The sequence below is a fragment of the Zalophus californianus genome, chromosome 4 (assembly GCF_009762305.2).
Source record: "Zalophus californianus isolate mZalCal1 chromosome 4, mZalCal1.pri.v2, whole genome shotgun sequence".
Lineage (NCBI taxonomy): Eukaryota > Metazoa > Chordata > Mammalia > Carnivora > Otariidae > Zalophus > Zalophus californianus.
Genome location: NC_045598.1, coordinates 149,555,785 through 149,580,506, shown reverse-complemented (window position 1 = coordinate 149,580,506; position 24,722 = coordinate 149,555,785). Strand labels below are relative to the sequence as shown.

The 24,722-nt window shown below is 40.8% G+C and overlaps 1 protein-coding gene across 1 annotated transcript in view; it reads left to right on the top strand.

The window, feature by feature from the left end:
• Positions 1-1,310: 1,310 nt before the first annotated feature.
• Positions 1,311-24,722, top strand: part of CDH17 (cadherin 17) — a 64,704-nt gene continuing 41,292 nt past the window's right edge. Inside the window, exons 1-4 of the mRNA XM_027606389.2 lie at positions 1,311-1,440; positions 11,402-11,472; positions 17,068-17,166; positions 23,963-24,097. Of these exons, the coding sequence (XP_027462190.1) occupies positions 11,425-11,472; positions 17,068-17,166; positions 23,963-24,097 (282 nt within the window). The 5' untranslated portion in view covers positions 1,311-1,440; positions 11,402-11,424. The remainder of the gene's footprint in view (positions 1,441-11,401; positions 11,473-17,067; positions 17,167-23,962; positions 24,098-24,722) is intronic.

Below are 24,722 nucleotides of genomic sequence, written 5' to 3'. Positions count from 1 at the left end.
CCTCATTTCCTTAAACAGTTATATTGGCTGTCAGACAAAGGAGAAGGATTTTTCCTAGCCCTGCTGATCCACTGAGTATGCTAAACCATTGGCATATGATGAGATGGTTTCACTTTCAAGGTTCTCAAGATAAATGAGGCTTAGAGCAATTCTGGGCTTCTTAAGAGATCTGAGAAGGAAGAAGTCCATCTATTTTTTATTTTTATTTATTTTTTTAAAGATTTTATTTATTTATTTGAGAGAGAATGAGAGAGAGAGAGAGAGCACATGAGAGGGGGAAGGTCAGAAGGAGAAGCAGACTCCCTGCTAAGCAGGGAGCCCGATGTGGGACTCGATCCCGGGACTCCAGGATCATGACCTGAGCGGAAGGCAGTCACTTAACCAACTGAGCCACCCAGGCGCCCTAGGAAGAAGTCCATCTAGACAGTGGGTTGTGCTCTTGTTCTTTCACGATGCTAGATGCACACCTAGAGACAAATGGAAAGCATAACACAGCTCAGGAGAAACCCAGAAATGAATACCAGAAAGTCAACAGAAACAGGATCAAGTGTGACACATTTGACAGAAAAGTGACATTGATTCTCCAGTGTGGATTTCCCGAGTGACTGAGAGATGGGAATCAGAAATCAGTCTCAAGGACACCTTGACCTCAGAAATCTGGGGCTATTGGCTTTAATTGTTTAATTGGAAACCTCATTTTGAGTGTAAGAAGTAACTTGCTTTATAGGTAAATCTATTCTCAGAATTGTGAAGAGAATTGTGAAGGACTTGTGTGTGTTTGGGGGGAAGGCGACAACTGGTTGTTTCATGCAGACTTTGAAGAGGACCCTTGAACTTCAGAAACGGGCACTGCCAGTTTGCATCTTTGGCTACACCTTCTGAGTTATTTCTTATGTCTCTCCAGTTATCAGTGAACTGCGTCATTGCTCAGACGTCGTGCCCTGCGCTCTGTGTTTGAGATGGAATTTACAAATATTTGTTATTGTGTCTTCCATGCAGACACTATGCTAAATGTCAGGTGTACAAAATATGGACAAACTGTCTTGATGTCATGGAGCTAAAAACTCTAGAGGCAGTTGAATACATAGAAAGTTTTTCCACTCTAACTTCCTTTTTGTCCTCTAATTTACTTCTCTGCATTCAAAAATTCAGACACCTGCTTGGGGATGTATTGGGTGTGAATTAGCTTCTTTTGGTACAAACCCACTTCTTTTCTGTAGTGATTATAATGATACATTTTACGACATCTGATGGCTCCTGAGAATCAATAAAACCAGTTGATGGTTAATGTTTGACTGAAGGTGAAGGGAGAGGCTGGGGAAGCAGAGCAGTGCAAAGGGAGTGTTCTCCGGGGAGATTCTCAAGCCCCAGCAAGACTCTCAACAGCTGAATGGAAGAAAATAACTTTTAACAACCATTTTGTTATTTACTTACGGAAAGGTAAGGGTTGACATGTCTTAACTATGTTGATAATGTACTTCTTCAAGAATGACAAAATACATGGTGGAGGGGGAGTACTTAAGAAGTTGCTGGACAAATTTATTCCTTGAAGGCTGCTATGTAGCTGGGAAGGGGAGGGAAGTTTATTCTCGGTGTGATAAGATGTACTTATGGAGCATAGTTTCTTTTTTGGTTTCTTTTCACTAGTCTCCCCATTCTATAAATTTATTTAATGAAGTGACTTCGGGGTTGGATCAAGGTTGACAGTGGAAATAAAGGAATGATGGAGTTGGGGTTGTTTAAATGAGTGTTATACCCACTCTTTGTGATTAAAATATAAAAGTGCCTAGTCCTAAAATGCCCTGGGGCTCTGTATTCTAGAAATCAGAGTTGGAATCTCATTCTTACAAAGTGTCATCTCTCAGATGTGGTCTTCAACAAATGAACATTCTGTCTATCTCTCAGAGAATGAGATTCAATTTAGGATTGTTAGGATTGTCTGGGACACAGTGGGGGAGGGGAAATGCATAGGAGAAAAGAAACCCTTTCTTAAAAGTATTGGCTATAAGAATTGAAAACTGAGAGACAGACCTGCTTTCCCAATTGGGAGAGCAAGACTTGCTGTGTGTGTTTGTTGGTCAACTTTTGGTGCTTCTTTCCAGCTTGTTGGTGGATGTACCATTTGCTAACAAGTGATCATTTTGAGATGTCAAGTTGTGTACAGTTTATTGTGTCTTCAAAGGTCCAGTCTCTGCCTTGGTCTTGGTTTTTTCCTTATTATGGGTGACTTTTTGGGGACAGATGCCCTCTGCGATGGAGGATGCTCAGGAGGAGATTGGAAAGGCAATGCATCCTCTGATATTTTCTTGTTTTTATTTTTCTTTAAAAACTTAGATAACAAGTGAAAAATTGTTTAAAAGAAAAAGAAAGCACGTTTAGGTGACAAGGAAAATGAACAATATTCAGCTCTCATCAGGAAACGAAGTGTCTTTTGCTGAGTGAGGGTTTATTGCAAATTGCAGGGTGTAGAGTTTAATGAGTCTTCAGGGTTGGGCAGATGGGTTAGGCCAGTTTCATCATTTACCAGACAGCGGGCACTGAGCAGATTGCTTAAGCTCCCTGAACCTTAATTTTCTCATCTATAAAATGGAGCTACTTGCCTAACCAAGTAGTTGTGAGAGTAAATTATACACGCTTGTAAAAAGTTTGGAATATTGCTTGCCATGTGGTAGATGTTCAATGAATGTTGTTAGCTCTCTCCATTAGAAAGTTCAAGTGTTAGGGGTGCCTGGGTGGCTCAGTTGGTTAAGTGTCAGACTCTTGAGTTCAGCTCGGGTCATGATCTCAGGGTCGAGAGGGAGACGGAGATTTTCTTTTCTCCAGCTTACTTTGTTGTAAGAATACAATATATAATACATATAGAAAATATGTGTTAATTGACTGGGTATGTTATCAGTAGGACTGCCTGTCAACAGTAGGCTGGCTATTAGTTGTTAAGGTTTGGGAGAGTCCGAAGTTGTATGCAGATTTTTGACTGCACAAGGGTTTAGTGCCCCTAACCCTTGAGTTGTTTAAGGTTCAATTGGATAAGTCTTCTGGTGAGGTGTGGGTGTGGCATCCTTTGAAACTTGCCTAGATGACCCCTGGGAAAAGTCACTGTTCCAGGTGAAGTTTGCATTTCCTGTGCCTCCTCCCTCCTCCTCCTCCTCCTCCTCCTCCTCCTCCTTCTTCTTCTTCTTCTTCCTCCTCCTCCTCCTCCTCCTCCTCCTCTTCTTCTTCTTAAAAAATTTATTCATTTACTTTAGAGAGACAGAGAGAGCATGAGAATGGGAGGAGGGGCAGAGGGAGAGTTGGGAATCTTCAAGCAGGCTCCCTGCTGAGCACGGAGTCCGGCCAATTCCAGCACCCTGAAATCATGACCTGAGCCCAAATCAAGAGTGGGACGCTCAACCGACTGAGCCATCCAGGCACTCCCTCCTCCCTTCTTTTATAAAAAGCAAAATATATGGTGGCAGAAACTCAACTTCCTATTCTGTTGTCAAAAGAACTCTCTGGGAAGGAGAATGTGCCCCCACTTTTCTTCCACATTAAGAGAGATGACTCTGAGAAAGAAAGCTGAGCATGAATCATCAGGCCCCTCTCTCCAAAGGCCAACAAACAAGTGCTTTCATAGGTCTTAGTTTACATGGATAGGCATAAAGAGATTTAATTGTTGGCATAAAATTGGATTCATTCAGAAATCCCTGGTCTCGAACCTAGATTGGGGCGCATCCTGTGGTCTACTCATTGATTCAACAAGAGAAAAGTAGCTTAGTTTGTTATAGGAATATCTGTCTATCTGTTACTTGGGAGAACAAACAGAAATGTTTATGGAGGTACATTAAATATAAATATAATAAAAACATATTTACTTAGTGGTGGACATATTTTAAAAAGTTGATTTTTCACTTAAACATATATAACAGCCCAAGCTATACCTGGTTATTGTGTATATGGCACAAAGAAAACTCAATTTTTCCTAAAAGATTCTGGAAGACTAACATACTGAATTCTCTCTTCTCTGATAGTCTGAATCAATAATTTCTTACCATATTTTAATTATCTTCAAACATTAAGACTTGTGTTCTTGCAGAAGAGACAAAGAGAAGTCAAAATGGTAGATTTGTGCTCTTTAAACGAAGGATGAACACCTCTTCCTCGCAGGGAGGGTTCTGTGCATGGTCTCTGCAGTCAGACTGGCACCCCATCCTCAAACTCTCTGAGCTCTGTTTCCTTCCCTGTAGGATGACAACAGGACCTACCTTACACGACTGTTGTGCTATTTAAATGAAATAAATTGTCCAGAGTGCTTAACTTAGTAAATGCTCATAAAATACTAGCTAATTAAAAAAAAATTTTTTTTTTTCAACTAAAGAAAACTAACTCATGAGTGAGATATCATAGTGGCATGGTGTTCTTTATGAAGATGGAATTAAATTAATTTTTCTTTGACTCTCTGGCCCGCCACAATTGTCAATTATGATCTTACTACAGGGATTAGAAGTGAACCTGCCACACTGCATAACTGTACATTTTTGTCATGAGAATCCTTGCCTCCAGGCTACTTTATAAATGAGCTAGTATTACAGCAAGTGTTTGGGGGATTTTTGTTTTGTTTTGTTTAAATCTCTGTGTCTAAACCCGATGGGATGAAATCTAATTCAGATTTACCTCATGCTGAATTTCTAAGGACAGAATATGTGATTTTATTATCTTGACAAAATGCTGATCTGTATGCTTTATAAGACACAGGTAACTGTTGTATAATACATAAGGAAACACTTTGTCAAAAATAATTAAGCCATCTTTTATGAGAAATAGTGACTCTTATCCTCCTCTTTAGGCCAGGGAAGGCCCTTATGATGTTCTGACAGATAGGGACGAAAGCAAACTCTTCCCTCCCTTCCTCCTGGGTTTCTGAGGTATAAACCTGGATACCACAGGGAATTCAGCACTGATGTCCTTGCTGCCTGTCTGCTCGAGACGTCAGGGAAGCACCCTGGCTAGATAGCCACCTGCTTCATGAGGAGGCCTCCCTTCCCTGTCACCTCCCCCCGTCTGCCCCTTTCATTCAGGGCTGGGCACTGTGTGTGGCTCTGAGGGGAGCTCCCCCTTCCTTTACTCACTTCCTACTCACTTCCGTGGAGTGTCCAGCGGAATGAAGGTTAGCCAGGAATAAGCTTAAACACAGGTCTCAAAATACTCCTTAGAGCTCATTTTTTCTTTAATAAGAATAATTATGGTAGTAATTTGTATTTAAATTGATCGTATAGATTTAAAACTTTTTAAGTCCTGTGGGGGGGGGCATGTATCTCTCATGAGCCCATTCATTTGACCATGAACCCAACCGATACAACAAATAATCACCCTCAGTTTTGTATGTGTGTAAATCCAGATTTGCATATACTGAAAGATCGGCATATCTACATTACAAAAGCCTAGTGAGAGACCAAAGTGCTTATATTTGTGTGTTGGGGTGGGGGACATCCATCCCTCCTTGTCTTCCTTCCTTCCTCCTAAATCAGTCTGAAATACGACGCAACAGCCTTGCTTTTATGCCTGCCTGTTTATTTCTAGCTTATTAATGGCCACTTTTATTGGGTGCCTAATTTGTCAAGAGTGCAAATCGGTCAGATCTTCCTGTGATTTTTCTAAACTGAAGAGGTGTAATTGGTGCCAGAGATTTGCAGGCGAGACCAAAAAGATGGGCATGATTGATCTGAACATCACTTGCTGAGCAATGGTGCGAGCAGGCTTTTAATCTGATCTTTATTCATATCTGGCCTTGCTTTATAATTTATGCTGCTCTTAGCAATATACAGTGCAGAGGCACAATAAAGGGCACACAGGGTATGCAGTGCTGTTTGGTCCTGGCGGTATTATGAATTCTAGTCACACATCCTTTCCTGCCCACATCACCTATGATACTTGAAAACAAATTTTCTAGTCCTCTCCTCCTGCACTTTCTTTGTTCTTTGGAAATGCATAGTTCAACCTTTGAGCAGGGTAAATTATTTGAATTCAAAGCCCTTAATGCCTTTTTTTTTTTTTTAAAGGATGAGAGACGACTAACTCTATTTAAGGTTTGCCCATTACTGAGCTTTTTGCAAGGGGGAGAAAATCGATGCTTGTGTGTTGAGTTATTGAAGGTTTGGAGACCTGGGACCTAGAAATTACATGTCCTTACTCAGATAAATGGGGAAATGACAAGAGTGTCTAAAAATGCCTCTTGGAGGAAATGGAACCCAGCAGGAGAATTAATCAAGCTTCGAGTGGACCCCTGAGATGCTGTGGGTACTGCATGTGTAATAACTGAACGTAGCCCTGTTGGAGGCCTCTATTCTGGAACAGCAGTGCCTTTCTCAGCCAAAACCATTGTTCCTTGGGGTATTTAAATTGATGGGCTGGCATAACAAAGCACCACAGATGGGGTAGCTTGAACAACAGAAATGTATTGTCTCATAGTTCTGGAGGCTGGACATCCAAAGTCAAGGTGTCCGCGGGGTTGGTTCCTTCAGAAGGCCATGAGGGTCTGTTTGTGGCCCCTCCATTCTGCTTGTAGATGGCCGTCTTGTCCCATGTGTCCACATTGTCTTCCCTCCCCGGGCGTCTCTGTATTCAAATTTCACCTCCTCAGTGGGGAGTCTGCTTGTCCCTCTCCCTCTGCCCCATTGCTTGTGCTCTCTCTCTCTCTCTCTCAAATCAATCAATCAATCCATCAATAAATAAATAAGTAAAATAAAAAAATGGGGCCCCTGGGTAGCTTGGTTGGTTAAACATCCGGCTCTTAATTTCTGCTTAGGTCATGATCTCAGGGTCGTGAAATTGAGCACCGTGTTGGGCTGTGCCGTGAACGTGGAGTCTGCTTGAGATTCTCTCCCTCTCCCTCTGCCCCTCTTCTACTCCCATTATCTTTCTCTCTGTCTTTCAAAAAAAGGAAAAGAAAAAAGAAAAACTTTTTTGAATTTTTGGGAAGATGCGTAATGGATGAAGTGATACTAGATGTCTTCTTATGTTTATGAATAAGAGCGTAAGTGTAGAATGAGCCAGGCAGTGTGATCTTGGGCAAGTCTCTCGACTTCTTTGACCCTCACCTTTTGAATTTTGCTAAGAGGTAGATTTTAATAGTACCTGCTTCATAGGGTTCTTATGAGAAATCAATAAGGTAATGCATATAGAAGTCTTAGCAGGTGCATGGCAAATTGTTTTCAGTAACTGTTAGCTGCCTTTGCATTGTTGTTCCGGCTGGACACAGATGCAGGGTGCGGGAGGGGATGTGTGTTTTGTGGGCTGTGGTGAATCAGGGCATCAGCCTGAAGCAACAAGGCCAGCAGCCTGATTCTATATTTGTCAGTGCTTCATGGTTAAAAGCAAGTGGTGGTGGCTTTTCAGAAATCCTCCCCCCACCCCGCCCCTCAAAAAACCTTTGACCTGTGTTGCTAAGGATGTGCTTGGCCTCTCAGATAGTTGCCATAGAAACTGTCTGAATTTAGTCCTTGTGCCTGAGGGAAACCCCAACAAATAGCACAGATTCCAAGCACATGGTTGTTTCAACCTTTTCACATAGTTCAGATAGAATGTCACTGAATTATCTAGAAATGTGCTCCAATCCTTTTCCAAGTAGTGTTCATGAGGCAATCTATCAAGTGTGTATGGCTTGGTGGTTTTAGGCAGTTTCAGTTATAAACTATGCTTTCCCTCCAGCAATAGTATGATCCAGGATGTGATACTCATTAGTGGAATTATGTCCATGCAAAGAGGAAGTGGAAGCAAGACTTGTTTGAGAGGCTAAAGGCCCCTTCTGGCATAATGCCTGCAGTAGCACGGTTTGCTTGGACGCACTGATACAAAGGCTTTGCCTCACCGCTTCACTTGGTCGTGAGGATGTTGCTGGGAAGGCTGCTTCTTGAGTAGTCTCGTTATCGGGGCCACCGAAAGCCAGGGACTATGAAAGGAGACGGCCCGTAGGACAATGTTCAAAGTTCAGACGAAGCACATGGGGGTGACAGGATAAATTTTTATTTAACAAACACTCTTCAAAATATGAACTCATTGAACCCCATAAATCTCACAGGTAGGTACTCTGGTCATCCCTGCTTTGCGGATGAGTAGACACAAGTCAGTGGAGGAGCCAGCTGGTCGAACTCCGGGGTCTGTGCTCCCAACAGCTGCACCATGGGGTAGATCTGTCTGCAAATGAATCATGGAACCCTAGGCATGGTGGTGGAAAAAGCAATTACTTCTATTTCCCACTGGAAACCTCTCTGTGAGGGATAAGACTAAGTGTAAATGACAAAATAAAGGATAAGTGCATTGCTACTTTTACTTTTCAGATTCCTTAAAACATCCCAGATGGTGGCCTGTCTGAGCATCTGACTAAAATCAGGCATTTATCTTATTTTTATTAGTTTTTCTGTCATTCAATGTATATGTCTTTGGGAGATTAAAAGCACTAAAAAATCAGTTTAAGAAGAGATGATATGTATCAGCCAGTTCTTAACCTATTTACTGAGCAGAAATCTGTTAGTGTATTTAAAAGAGAAGAGACTGTTTTCATCGACAATAAAAATTTATTACTTTGCATCAAAATAAATCTTTAAATCTCAAATTAGTTTCCTTGAACATATTATGTTTATTCTGAAAGCTCTTATAGATTGGACAAATTCATAGGATATCACTGTTAGATAATTAAAATGTTTTAGAATTTAACAAACATCTGTTGAGGGATTAATATATGCAAGGCGTTGCCTGACAAACTGTGAGAGGTTCAAAAAACTTTTCAAAATAAGGCCTCTGCCTTGAACTGCCTTGAAGGATTTTGTTTTCTAGTACAGGCAATAACACAGATATATAAATAAACGATTTAAAAAAATGCAGTCAGGAGGGGCTTTGAGAGGAAGACACTTCTGGCTGGAAATTAGGAAAGATTTCATGAAGGAAGTAGGATTTGGGCTCTAACTCCATGAAGGCAGACTCTCTACTCCTTATTTGGTTATCCCACTTCTTAACACAGGATCTGTCATATGAGAGAAGTATATTAGTGAGACAAATTCAGTGTAGAAAAAGGTAAAAAAAGAAAAAGAAAGAAAGAAAAAGATGAAACGGCAAACCAGGATCACCCTTAGAGTAATTCAGTGCTTTTCAAATCAATGAACAATTTGGACCTAGAAGGTAAGGTATGACCAGTAGTACACGTAGAGGTGAGGAAGGACAACCTCACTCCAACTTCCTGATGCAAATATTGACTGACCATTTATTCCAGCTGGCCTCGTGCTGGGTGGGGTGGGCAGCAAGGGCCAAAGAGTGGAGGCGGGAAGGCTCAGGGTACAGAGTCCATCCTGGTAGACAGCGTTACCGAGTGTGGGAAGGGAGTGGGAGATAAGGCTGGAAGAGTAAGTTGGGGACCAGTACTTGAAACCTCTTGAATGCTGAAGAGCTTGAGGAAAATGATCCCCAAATGCGCCATTATCATCTGTATTTCTCCTCTTACGAGCTGATCATGTGCATTTTGCTAGATAAAAAAAAAACAAACAAACCAAAAACTGAGTTAGACTTAATAATTTATTTACCTATTTGATATTACAGTATGCTAGAGCCCGCCATTGTTATTTATTTCCATGGGTCTCCACACCACATAAGCAGTTGAAAGCCATAGATAAATGTCTTGTTTGTGTTTAGGATAATGAGCCAATTCTAAAATGATGTTTGAACACAACGGCCAAATTAATTCTGTTGCAAAAGCTAACTTTTAAACATTCACCGAGTTTATGACTCTGACTGTCCTGAAGGGTTTTAATCCTAGCTCTCCCTACAAATAGCTATAGAACCTTGGGAAAGGTTGCTTCATGGATTTAGCATATGTAGGAACAATATATACATTTTACATATCTCTGTTTCTCTGTGCCTACATCCGTATCTCAGCAGCTCCCACACTACCTACGGTACTGTAGAAAGAGTTGAAAGAGGTTTGGGTCTTTGGGATCTGACAGATCTGGCTGGAAGCATGGCGATGTCCCTTCCTACCTATGTACTAGGCGAATTGCTTAACTTTGAATCTCCGTGTCCTCCTACATAAAATTAGTATTACATTCCCTAACTCATCATGTCTGTGAGAAACTCATGTTTATTATTGAGCAATTGCGGTGTCTTTTCTGTTTGAGGAAACTGAGGCACAGGGAAATTAAGTGGTAATACCCGGGGCAGCACAGCCAGTGAAAGGTAGAGCTGGGTTTCTGGTGCAGGCTTTCTGGCTCAGAGTCCGTTGTCTACACCACTGTTACGCTGTTGGTAAAGGCCCCTCCCCAAATCTACCTCATAGCCGATACTTAATAAATGCTTATTTCTATCTTTATCTCCCAGGGCATTTGTAGCATTTGTGAGGCTAAAATGGGATAGTGCTTTTACCTTTTTAAAGTTCAAATATAAGCTATCCAAATGTAAGGAATTAAAAAACTTCAGGGACTACATAATTTAGAGTGGTTAGAATTTCGGTAACCATTTTTTCATGCTGAGTATATTAGCGAGACAAATTCAATGTAGAAAAAGTTAAAAAAAGAAAGAAAGAAAGAAAAAGATGAAACGGCAAACCAGGATCACCCTTAATCCCTAGAGATAATGAAGCGACTGGAATTTTAGTGAAATGAGAGCATTTTTCATTTTGTCGATCTTTTGGTTTTGGCCGTCCAGTATGATGACAGGCAACAACCTTGCCTTGCAGGCCATGTGGAAAACTTATATCAGATCTTAAAATCAGTTAGTCATGATGTGTCTCAGGGTGAAAGTTATAATTTCTAAAAAATGTGAAGCCACAAGAAAGAAAGGAAAAATAATACTGAACAGAAGAGAATAAGGACAGAGTTTGGATTCTTATTTGGTTGCTTTTGGAGTAATAAAAAGTATACCTTTCCTTAGGCATATTGCCTAGTTAAAAACCATGTTTAGAAGACCAAAGTTTGGCTGGTGAGGTCTTTGAGTGAAGGACTGGGAACATTCTTGAGTTCTTTCTGTTTGAGGAATCTCATGTATTTGCAGCTTTGAATCAGAACCATTAAAATGTTAATATCTAGTTATCCTGGCATTTGCCCAAACATATCTTTCCCATGCATATAATAAAAGTGAAAGCTATACTTTTTTTCTATCATTTAATACCTATAAATGGAGAAGATTATAATAAAGTGGAGCAGTTAAAGAAATAGAATTACCATGAGCTTCTTTTGAGATGTTGACTTGTGTGTTCCTCTGGATGAGGTATCACGAAGCTTCTGGAAGACTGGGTTGTTCCCTAAAGAGAAGAAGCTGGCCTTTAGTGATCCCATTCTACTAGGCTTATAACTGGATGTTGTCCAATGATCCTTTCTGGCTGGAAAGACATGATTTTAACAGACTGGTAACTAATCACTTTTATTCTCTGGTTTATTCACAGGAGTTTCAATACAGAAAACGACAATGATGCAAGCCCAGCTGCATTGCTTGTGTCTCCTTATACTGTATTTGGTAAGAGGATGTTCTTTATTTATTTACTAGAATATTTTCTGACATTTTCTACCTCATACCAGGGTAACAATGATTATTATGACTTTAAAAAAGTCTATCAAAATTAAATTATATACAAAGGACCCGTAGTTTGCCCAGTGAAATGGCTACAAGTCATATGTCTATCCTTCAACCAGGGAGCTACTTTTTCTCAGCTCTTAAAAGCCAGTACCACTTAATGGATAAGGTTTAAAACAAATCTGTCTATTCATATTTAGACCTTCATGTATAGCTCAGGAAATCTGGAAAGAAAGGTATACTGAAGCATATATTAGTCTTTGTATACAGTATATATGTATATATAGTCTATGTATATGTGTATATATTAGTTTATGTCCCTTAATCTTGACTTTTTTTTTTTTACTTTGACCGTGAAAAATTACCACTGAAATATTAAGAAAAGCATTTTCTCTATTTTCAACCCTGCTCTGCTCTGTGCTTTTCTTCCCATATATGGTTTGGAGTTTTCTGGCCAGAGTTGTCTTTAGCCATTTGTTAAGCCAACCCTCTCAATTGACAGGCTTCTACAAGTTGGAGTTGGATGGAACCCGGAGAGATCCAGCCCTCGATCTTGGGTAGATAGTGGGGTGCCAATGCTGTTTTATTCATGAGGCTCATAAAAGATCATATACTGACCCAACAATCTGTTGTATTATGAAGCAAGATTATGGGGAAGCGTTTGCTTTCTCCTTAGAAGGAAGTTACTAGATCTTCACACCTCAGATCTTGGTTCCTTTCTTCAGGGACCCCAAAATAACATCAAATTCTGAGTTCCTGAGAGCCCTCTAGGACCCTCACAGTTCAGAGTATTTACAGAATGAAATAGAGCCAAACTTGTAAACCTAACCAGAGCCTTCTTCTTGGGGGAGGAGAGGAAGCTACAGTTCAAATTTTATGGGCAAGGTGCCTCTGCACAGACCCGGGGCTCAAAACTTGTCACTAGGACTATGTAAGGACTAGGTCAAACATCTCCTCTTGACCTCTCTCCTCTTCTCATTCTTCAAATGCCCTTTGCTATCTATATTATCACAGGGTGGTAGTGAAGTCAGACCTGGGTACAAAACTGGCACTGCCACTTCCTAGTGATAGGAGCTTGGGTGGAGTTACTTAAGCTCTGAACCTCAGTTTTCTGCCCTGTGGAATGGATCTCATTAGAGTACTTGCCTTATTGGTAGTTGTGGCAATTAAATGAGATAATGCATTTATAAAGCCCTTGGATCAGTGACAGGCACAGTCTAAGCACTGGATAAATATTGGCTATTCTTATTACTGGCTGTTACTACTACTGCATTTATTGGGCCCAGCATGGAGCCCAATGCGGGACTTGAATTTATGACTCTGAGATTAAGACCTGAGCTGAAATCAAGAGTCAGACACTTAACTGACTGAGTCACCCAGGCACCCCTTACTATACATTTTAAATATTCAGTGTCTATGCTCATATGGACTTTGACTTCCATGAGGATGACTATATTTTAGTCATGTTTGTAGCCTCTGCACATAGCACCATGCTAGGAGTAGGGTAGAAATTAAATATATAATTTTGGACTTACATTAGGAGACAACGAGATCTAAGAGAAGATTCTGTCATGATAATTTGATATTAGTGGGCTTATCTTGTTTGAGAATGGGACATGCATCATTTTTTTTCCTGGATAAAAGGTGGGATATAATGTTTCCTTCTCTCCAATCTCAGCCCAGTGGGACTTCTACCTAGAGTAAGAAATAGTGCCCCAACCCCTGCTGGCAGCAAGAGCCTTGTCCAGGAGATAGCCACGTGCACAGCTGTGTCTGGTTGGGGGGGGGTTGCTACCTGTGTGGTGGGATTTCAGGGGCATTAGGATGGAGGCACTTCTATCTCCTGCCTCCACCCACCCCTGCTTCCAGACCCTCTCCTGTGAAGACTGGAAGTTTGGTTGGAGCTTTCCTTCAGCATAAGGCTTTATTCAGCAGAGATAGCGATGTGAGGTGATTGCCGGTCATTTATCCCATACTGCCAGTGGTTCTCTTGTCCTTTTCTGAGCACTGGTTCCCAAAAGGGGGTGAGAAACATTGCATGAATATACTGCAAGGGCCCTGAAGAGAAAGTAAGTGAGTGATCCGGGTTTGGGAAAGTGTGCTGAATAAGGAGGCAGAGAAATCAAGGAGAAGCCACCTACTCGAGAGTTTTGCCTTGGATTATACTTTTTCTAGAAGGAAAAGAGTTTGGCATAAATACTATCTATCCCTGCAGAGAAGTCTTGCTGGAAAATACGATGAGGACGGCTACCAGGCAGGCACATCTGGCAGCTGCGTGTGTCCTTTGCTGGCCTGGAAGGCAGGGTAGCATTGTGGCTTGGAATTGGGGCTTGGTGGTCCAACAGAGCTGGCTTCATCCCACATTATCTGTCTCCGCTGTGGGACTACTCTGGAGACACTTTCCTGATCTTGTTGAGGATCAGAAGAAATGATATGTGTGTTGCGGCGGGGGAGGGGGGTCTAGTCCCACAGCTGTTGCACAGGAAACATTAAAAAATGTCAGTTCCCTTCCCTTCCCTCCCCTTCCTTTTACCTCTTTGTGCAAGATGGTGGGCATTATCCCCCCAACTCCTGCATGGACCCTCTTTTCCTTTCACCAGTTCCCCCACACTGTCTTTCCCAGTTCTGGCAGTATGGCTTGATGACTCATGACATGCACATGCATTTTGAAATCTTTATAGCCCCAATAACCATGTTAATGACACAAAGGGAGATTTGCTGCCCTGTTATGAGAACCCAACTTTGAACCTTGCCACTGAGATAGACTGACTAATGGGGGTTTCGTCTGGATGCCATCACTGGTGTGAACTGCTGAAAACTGGCCCTTACTGACGTGAGCACAAAGTTGACGAAGGCAGTTTGTTGTTAAGTAGAGGCCTTACAGAAAGCACCATCCTTGTCTTGTACCAACCATGGTGGTGCCTGGACATCTGCCTCCACTTCTTGTGTCCTTTCCTCCAGAGAAGACGTGGAAAAGGAATATGAGGGAGAAAGAGCTCCCAGAGGAAGATAGTCCTTAAAAGGAATTGATGAGCTAGAAGTCTATAAAATTATTGTGTCAGTTAAGAATGCTTTCAGTAAGATCTGTACTTCTGAAACAAATAATGCAACATATATTAAGAAAAAAGAAAAAGAAGAAGATAGCAGGAGGGGAAGAATGAAGGGGAGTAAGTCAGAGGGGGAGACGAACCATGAGAGACGATGGACTCTGAAAAACAAACTGAGGGTTCTAGAGGGGAGGAGGGTAGGGGGATGGGTTAGCCTGGTGATGGGTATTAAAGAGGGCACGTTCTGCGTGGAGCACTGGGTGTTATGCACAAACAATGAATCATGGAACACTACATCAAAAACTAATGATGTAATATATGGTGATTAACATAACAATAAAAAAATAAAAAAAAAAAGAATGCTTTCAGTATAGGCAACAGGAAGTTCAACTTTGGAGCAGCTCTAATAAGGAGAAGTTTCTTTTCCTCAGAAAGCAAGAAGCCTAAAGTGGGCAGCCCAAGGCAGGTTTTGCATTTCTGTGATGTGACCAGAGACTTGAGCTTCTTTCTCTTTGCTCCCCAATTTTTTGAGCTGGTTTGTCCCCTCATGGTTTCATGACAACCACCACAGCCATAGACATGAGGTCTATTGTCTGAGCAAGAACAACAGAGAAGAGGGTGGCAAATCCAGCCACATCTGTCTTTTTTCATTGGGAAAATAAAAGCTTGACCAGGACGCCCCCAGCGGATTTCACTTTTTGTTTCATGAGCCAAAACTGGGCCACTTGGCTGCCCTGATGGCTGCAGGGGAGTCTGGGAAAGAGACCTCTTGGCTTCCCAAGGGAGAGAGGTGGGCGATGGCTGGGGGCAGCTAGTCCATGGGCCTGCTACAACTCTGAGGGTGAGGAGACCAGATTCCAAAAGCCCTCTGTGTTTTCATTTGCCAGATAACTGGTATCAGGTTAATCGAGATTCAGTGAACCAAGGGGCATGGTGGAAGCCTTTTCCCCATACTCTTATCCCGATTATTATTCTCAGTATGTCCATCCCAAGAGTGTACTTGCTTTCCCTAAAGAAGTGGAAAAAACCAAATTCTCTTCCCCCTAGTTCTTCTTACTTTCTTGGTTTTGCCTCTCCAGCTCCCAAACCATCTACTTCTCATATTATACTTTTGATCCTAACCTTATCCCACCCCTGGTTTCTACACAAGTTGTAGACCTGAAGAATCACACAAGAAGGAGGGGACCCCAGCTTTGGGTATGGGTGCTAAGTCCCTCATTCTAGAGGGTGCCCTTTGCGGGTGGGCTGATGGCTGGCTGTCCCCGCGTGTGCCGCATGTTGTGCTCAGCTTCCTTTAGAGGGACAGTCGTGGTGGAAGATGGAGGGATGGCAGGGGCTACAGTAGGCTCCCCATCCTCCTGGGCTGGGGACAAGTGGGAGTCACACCCTCCTGCACATCCTTGATGCTCTTGTTTTCCTGCCAGATTGTGCCGGCCATTTTTGCTCCCTCTGGTGGGTAGTGGGGCACAGTGGCTGAGAGCACCCATCGCAGTCATAGGTTCGACCCATCCCAACCTGGGCAAATTGCTTCACCTCTCAGCATCTTAGTCTCATTTCCTGTAAAACAGAGCTAACTGTAAGAATTTGTCCCCAAGTTGTTGTCAGGATTAACTGCTCAGGACTGAGCTCAGCACATACTGATTTCTCTTCTCCCTGTCACAGCCACCACGTACTGCTATCCCAGCCTGGATTTGGGGGTCTGCAGAGGCTGCTTGCCTCTCAAATTCAGGGGCTTTGGGCTTTAGAAACATCGTAGGGCTACTGCTTAAAGTAAACATTTTGTTCTTTTTTTTTTTTCCCTACATGAGTATAGATTGCTAATCAAATGTTAAAACAGGAAGTGTTTCTTGAAGTCACAGTTCAAATTCAGATTCAGATTTGACTAAAATGTACCATGTAATGGTGTGCCGAGTAAGCACTGGACTCAACACATCTACATATTTCTCTCCCTTATAAATTCAGTTGTCCTTGAGGTGACTAAACTGTAGGGTGCTGGCAATCTGCCAGAAATGTTCTTATAAACTAACTGGAGTAGAGGAGAGGTGTTTTAAGAAGCTGGTATAAAACTGTATGGTGTTTGGAAGGCAGAGTGGCACTGTGGGAAGATAGAAACTTTGGTTCAGTCAGACCCCCCTGTGTGTGCCCTGTCAGCCACTTGTGGAATTTACTCTGGGCAAGTAGCTTCACCTCCGTGAGCCTCACTTGTAACATGGGAGTGTTAATATTCTCCCCATAAGGTGATTGCTGGAATGGTCAAATGAGAAAGACAGTGTAAGGCTCATGGCAAGCCATCTTGACATAGTAGAAGCTCAAGAATATCAAAAATCTCTTTCTACCTGTTTTGACTACATTTTGCATTGTTTTGAGTTAGGTTAGACTCTTGTGTTTCATATATCAGTCCCAGAAGCCTTAATAAAATCAGCAAGAGGCACGTGTATATTCATAATGATGGGTATGCCAATTTTTCTCTTTGTCTTTCCTTTTTTAACAGACAACTGGATATAGCCAACAGGGGAAGTTTAGTGGACCCCTGGAACCCAAGACATTTTCTATTTTTGAAGGCCAAGAAGCAAGTCAAGTCATATTCCAGGTAATGGCTCCTCTTGATCACTGTTATCTTGATTTTACAGGCTCTTGCAGTGGACTTTACTCCTCAATCTACTGTATAGCAGGAAATAAAATAGAGGCATGGCAGATCTCATTATCAAGAATGATTTCAGAAGCTAAGTTAAACAGCGAGATGGGAGGCCTTGGTCTTGTGAGGGGTTGTGCATGACATTCTCATTCAGACTTCTTCAACTGTGTCTGAGGGGAGTGCTTCCTTCCCTGGGGTGGGGAGCTTGGTACCTATAGATTCTGCTTCTCCCCCAGGGTGGGAAGGGAACAAGCTTCTGGAGTGGAATGGCCACCTGTCTGTCCAATGAGCATGCTGCTAGAAGCATTGGAAGATGCAGGTTCTTTGGAGTAGCACTGGAATGGTGTGCTTTTCCTTAGTACCTCCTCTGAAGCCATCCCTGGGCCCTTGCCTATGGGTTGGCCATGCTGGGAGGTGGTCATCTTCTGTAGTTAGATAACTGAGAAAAGCATCAGACTGAGGGGTGGCCTGTAGATGGGAATAAGAGACTCCAGCTATAAAGGACACTAAAAAGATCCTGGAAATATAATGGGGAGGGAGAAAAACATACTCCTGCATTTACCAGAAATCTTCTGGGGGAGCCTACTTGGCCTTGGAGTGGTTGAGGATGGTTTGATGAGCCTTTGGGGTGTGCCCATGACCCCCACCCCATGTACTGTGGGAGCAATGGAGGGTTCCTGAACACCTGCCCTGTGCTGCCAGAGGGAAAAGCATGTACCAAGGACGGGCAGTATCAAATAGGTGTTCTGTGAGCACAGGTCCACATTCCAGTGAACAGAATCAGGACCACATGGGGGCAATCCCAAAGTTGCAAACCTCACAGACCTAGAAACTGGCTGGATAGGATGATTTCAGTCTCGGAGGATCCCATTCCTTGGGTTGCTTTACTTCTTTTTCTGTTCTTTTTCCATTAGCCACCCTACAAAGCCTGTCTCTTTTTGGCCAGTTGTCATGGCTGAACATTTCTTATTTATGGGTGAGTGTGTTGGAGTAGAGGAGTGGGAGATGAAGGGGATTTCCTTCCTAAGATCTCAGAATCTCTGTGGTAGAAAAGACCTAGGAGACTTTTGGTACCAACCACTTGTTTTTTAGATAAGGAAACTGAGGCTTAAATAAGTTAATAGCAGAGCTGAGATTAGAAAACAGGTCTGGTGACTCCTAGTCAAGCATACCATGCCTTCTCCATCTTTGTAAGTGGAGAGGATGCAGCAAACCTAGTAGTAAGATGCACTTTGAACTCTTCATTACAGTGGTGGGGAGGAGTTGTACAGATCCCTTCCTTTAGCACCACTCGAAGTATTCTTGCCTGGAGTTTGGGAGACACAAAGCCAGCTCATTGCCCCATGAGACTGGTCCTTGGGTTGGTAAGAGATCTTAAAAAACAGAACAACAACAAAAAAGAACTAAACAGCCACAGACTTCTTTCATTGAGGATTTACAACTAGCTCAGTACCGTAGGGGTTTCCAGATCATGATACAAATCAGAGCTAGGTCATTTTTTCCCTTTCTAATGAGATTTAGCTTACACACCGTAAAGTCTACCCTTTTAAAATGTACAAATCATGGATTTTTAATATATCACAAAGATGTGCAACTATCACCACTATCGAGTTCCAGAACATTTTCATGAGCCTCAGAGAAACCCTGTATCTATTAACAGTCCCCGTTCTCTCTTCCCAGCCCCTGGTAAACACAGATCTACTTTCGGTATCTGTAGATTTGCCTATCTGGACGTTTAATGTAAATAGAGTCATACATGTGGGCTTTTGTGTGTGGTTTCTTTTACTTAGCATGTTTTCAAAGTTCATCTGTATTGTAGCAGGTATTAATACTTTATTCCCTTTTTGTAGCTGAATAATATTCCATTGTATGGATATATACCACATTTTGAATGGCCATTTATCAATTGATGGACATTTATGGCTATGATGAATAATGCTATTATGGACAATCATGTACAACTTTTTGTGAGGACATATGTTTTCAACTCTTTCGTATATATACCTAGGAGTGGAATTGCTGGATCATAGTTAATTCAATGCTTAACTTGTCGAAGAACCGTAAAACTGTTCTTCAAAGCAACTAAACTAGTTTACATTCTTACCAGCATTGTATACAGGTTCCAGTTTCCCCACATCCTTGCCAATGCTTGTTATTATCTGTGTTTTTTATTACAGCTATCCTCGTGGGGGTGAAATGGTATTATTTTTTTCTTTGTGCTTTGGGTTTCCATTTCCCTAATGACTAATGATGTTGAGTATCTTCTCATGTGCTTATTGGCTATTTGTATATCTTCTTTGGAGAGGTCTTTTGCCTATTTTTTAATTGGGTTGTTTGTCTTTTATTGTTGTAAGAGCTCTTTATAGATTCTGCATACAAGCTCCTTATCAGATATATGATTTGCAAATATTTTCTCACATTCTATGGATTTTCGTCTCATTTTCTTGATAGTGCCATTTGAAGCACAAAGGCTTTTAATTTTGATGGGATGTTTTTCCATTTATTTAGATCTTCTTTAATTTTTTTCAACAATGTTTTATAGTTTTCACTTTACAAGTATTGTATTTCTTTGGTTAAATTTATCCTGAAGTATGTTACTCTTTTCGATCGTGTTAAAAATGAAATTGTTTTCTTAATATCATTTTTAGATTGTTCTTTGCTTGCATGTGGAAATACAATTGATTTTTTTATATTGATATTTTATTCTGCAACCTTATTGGACTTGTTTATTAGCAGTAATAAATTTTTTAGATTCCTTAGGATTTTCCATATATAAAATCATGTCATCTGTGAATAGGGTAGTTTTACTTCTTTCTTTCTAATCTGGATGCTTTTTATTTCTTTTTCTTGCCTAGGACCTTGAGTACAGTGGCAAGATTGGGAATTCTTTTCTTGTTTCTAATCTTTTGGGGGAAAGCTTTTATTCTTTCACCATTAATTATAAGGTTAGCTGTGGGTTTTTCTTAAAAGCCCTTTATCAGGTTGAGGAAATTCCCTTCCCTTTTTTTTTTTTTTATTATGTTCAGTTAGCCAGCATATAGTAGTACATCATAAGTTTTTGTTGTAGTGTTCAATGATTCATTAGTTGCATGTAACACCTAGTGCTCATTCCACACATGACCTCCTTAATACCCATCACCCGGTTACCCCACTCCCCCACCGCCCTCCCTTCTGTAACCCTCAGTTTGTTCCCCAGAGTCCAGAGACTCTCATGGTTTGTCTCCCTCTTTGATTTCTTCCCATTCAGTTTTCCCTCCCTTCCCCTGTGGTCCTCTGCACTATTCTTTATGTTCCACATATGAGTGAAACCATATGATAATTGTCTTTCTCTGATTGACTTATTTCACTTAGCATAATCCCCTCCAGTTCCATGCATGTTGATGCAAATGGTGGGTATTCATTCTTTCTGAAGGCTTAGTAATATTTCAGTATATATATATATATATATGTATCGCATCTTTAGCCATTCTTCTGTTGAAGGGCTTCTCAGTTCCTTCCACAGTTTGGCTATTGTGGACATTGCTGCTTATGAACATTGGGGTGCATGTGCCCCTTCTTTTCACTACATCTGTATCTTTGCACTACTAGGTATTTAACTCAAAGATACAGAGGAAATTACTTTTTATTCCTAATTTGTTGAATATTCTTTTTTAATCAAGAAAGAATGTTGGATTTTGTCAAATGATTTCCTGCCTCTATTGAGATATTCATTTGGTTTTGTCCTTTATTCTATCAACATAGGGTATTAAATTAATTGACTTTAGTATATTGAACCAGCCTCATATTCTGGTATAAATTCTACATGGTCATGGTATATAATTGTTTTTATATGTGGCTAGATTCAGTTTCCTAGTATTTTGTTGAAGATTTTTGCATCTATATTCATAAGAAATAGTGGTCTGCGGTTTTTTTGGGTTGTATCTTCTGATTGCATGTCAGGGTGATACTGTCCTCCCAGAATGAATTGGGAAGTATTCCTTACTCTACTTTTTGGTAGCATCTGTGAAGATTTGGTGTTATTTTTTCTTTATGTGTTAAGTAGAATTCACCAGTAAAGCCAACTGGTACTGAGCTTTCCTTTGTGTAAGTTTTTAATTACTAATTCAATCTCTTTACTTATTATAGTTTTATTCAGATTTCCTATTTGTTTTTTAGTTAGTTTTGACAGTTTCTGCCTGTCTAAGAATTCATCCATTTCACTGATGTCTAATTCATGGGGGAAATAATTACTTATCATATTCTCATTAAACCCTTTTTATCTCTGTAAGGTTGATAGCGATGTTCCCTTTTACATTCCTGATTTCAGTTATTTCAATCTTGTTTTTTTCTTATTTTTAATTATTGTTAAAAATTTATTAATTTATTTTATATAAAGAGAGTGAGCACAAGCAAGGGGATAGGCAGAGGGAGAGGGAGAGTCAAACAGACTCCTGCTGAGTGCAGAGCCTGATGCAGGGTTCAATCTCAGGACTGAGATCATGACCTGAGCTGAAATCAAGAGCTGGATGCTTAACCAACTGAGCCACCCAGGCGGCCCTATATTGGAGATTTTCAATGCCCCCTAGGGTCATCTTACTTCCCAGATGAACTATTTAAGTATTTTGGTCAGCTTCTTGTTTGTATCAGCTGTTATCACTGCCTCAGGTAGCTGCAATGTTAAACAATTGCTGATGATTATTTTTGACAAATTCCCCAAGAGAAAAACCGTTTGCAGTGAGTGAACTCTGAGGTCAGATAAAGACAAGCCATTTGAGTAGGTGTTTCCAGGGAACTCCAGATAGGTCAGATAATAGCAGTTGTCTGGGAATGGGGATTTTGGGAAACTCCAAACCCTTTCCGCCCCCTCCATAGTCCTGAGGCTCTGAGGCTGTTGGATTTCAAGGTTAATGCGTATCTTGAGAAAAGACAACAGAATTAGGGCAAGTCAAACTAATAACAAAACTTGGTTCTTATTGAAAGTAATTTTCTTAATTAAACACTTCTTGGATCTTGCAAGCATTTGGTTAATTTCCGAGGTTCTGAAAAAGCTGATATTTATTTATAATTTTTCTTTCCAGTTTCTCATTGCTTTTATGGAGGAAAAGTTCTTTTTTCGATCCTTATTCCATCTTTCCCATTGATATCCTTAAAACACAAAATAGTAACACTTTTCTTTATTACATAAACAACATAATATCAACAACAAACACAAAAAAGTATTCACTCACAGTTCTACCCACTTAGCACATTAACTAGTTTTTTTCCCATATCTTGCCCTCTGACATGAATGCTTTTGGTACTGTTACAATCATAGTTTAGATTTACTCTTATAGTCTCCTTTTGTTACTTTCTGTAATTTTTTTCTTATGCTGCTTCATAATTTATAGAATGAACATTTTAATGATTAATGTTCTGTCAACTTTATGTGCTGTAATAATATTATCACCTTTAGTTTTTGTTCATTAGGAGTTTTCAACTTTCCAGCATTGTAAATAAGGCTACTTATACTACAAGCATGTAGTTTATTGTTGGAGAAATATTTCCTTAGGATAAATTCTGTTAAGTGATGTTTGCTATCAAAGACTACATTCTATGCCTCAGGTGATTTCCAAAGGGAAATTTGTGCTAATTTACACTTCCATCAATAATACATGTGTTTCTTTATGTCCCGTACAACATTGGCTGTTATTGATTTTTACTGTTAATAAAAATTATAAATGTGTATTAAGATTATTAATGAGGTTGAACAAACTTTTATGTCTGCTTTATTTTATGTGAATTTTCTATTCTTGTGGTCTTAAAAGTGCTATAACTCTTACATGAATAATTATTGATATTTTCTTCACTTCTGAAAATGTAATTAAGAGATTGTCATATAGAACTTTATCAAGTTAAAGCCACTTTGAAATTGTTTTCCTTAATATTAAAATGTCTTTTGACCTTTGTCACAATGTTTAGAAGTACCAGATGACATCTTTTTTAATCCTAGCAATAAAGTTATTTCTTTTAATGTTTCTTAGAAGCCAGCGATGTCAAAGCTCTCAGATATTCTCAGAAAAAAATCTCATCTAACTCCAGCTACAATTTAAAGCATCAGTTGGCTTTTGTCAATGTATTAAATTATATCATACATTGTTTCTTGAAGGAAATGTATTTTAAAGGTTAAATAGTTAATGTTCAAGCAAATTTTTAGAATGTATCACTTTATTTTTTTAAAGATTTTATTTATTTATTTGAGAGACACAGAGAGAGAGAGAAAGAGGATGGGGGGGCACAGGGGCAGAGGGAGAGGGAGGAGCAGACTCCCTCCTGGGCAGGGATCCCGATGCAGGACTCGATCCCAGGACCCTGAGATCATGACCCGAGCAGAAGGCAGACGCTTACCGACTGAGCCACCCAGGAACCCCTAGAATGTATCACTTACTTTTATTTATTTATTTATTTTTAAAAGATTTTATTTATTTATTTGACAGAGAGAGGCAGCGAGAGCAGGAACACAAGCAAGGGGAGTGGGAGAGGGAGAAGTAGGCTTCCCGCCGAGCAGGGAGCCCAATGTGGGGCTCAATCCCAGGACGCTGGGATCGTGACCCGAGCAGAAGGCAGACGCTTAACGACCGAACCACCCAGGCGCCCCGAGAACGTATCACTTTAAAAGCTCAGATCTTATTTAGTAATTATAAAAATGAAAATGTTACCTGAAATTGGTGACTTTCTACAAATTCTACAACATTCTGTTTCCTTACAACCTAATCTGATTTTTGCCTTTTCCCAGTTTAAGGCCAGTCCTCCTGCTGTGACTTTCAAACTAACTGGAGAGACAGATGGCATATTTCAGATACAACCAGATGGACTTCTATATCATAACAGAGCCTTGGATAGAGAAACAAGAGCTGTTCACAAACTCCAGGTGACTTGAGAAGAGTCAAAGCAACCTAACTGCAACCTCTCTGACTATCCTTTAGCTTTGTCCTGGAAGTATCACTGGCACCTTCACTTCTTTCATAGAATCCTGTTACAGCTCTCTTGACATTAATGGCATGCTTTGCAAATCTCATTTGTCCATTTTTTACCAACTACAAAGGGATACCCCTTTGGGTATGGCAAAGATACCCTCTTCCTCAGGCTTTTTTTTTTTTTTTTTAAGATTTTATTTATTTATTCATGAAAGACAGAGAGAGAGAGAGAGAGGCAGAGGGAGAAGCAGGCTCCCAAGGAGCAGGGAGCCTGACGCGGGACTCAATCCCAGGACCCTGGGACCATGACCTGAGCCGAAGGCAGACGCTCAACCATCTGAGCCACCCAGGCATTCTTCCTCAGGCTTTTTAACCAGAGTAACTCAATTTGAATTGCCAAAGCCCTCAGATGGCATTACTTGTTCAAGTATGGCCATGCTCAAGCACCTGGATCAAACCAAGCCAATGCTTCTCTGATATTTCAGTGTTATCTGCCTGTGGCTATTGTGTGGGCTTTGGACCCACAGGGAAGGCAGCATCAGTGCGGGGATAGAATGCCTATGGGCCTTGCAAGAAAGC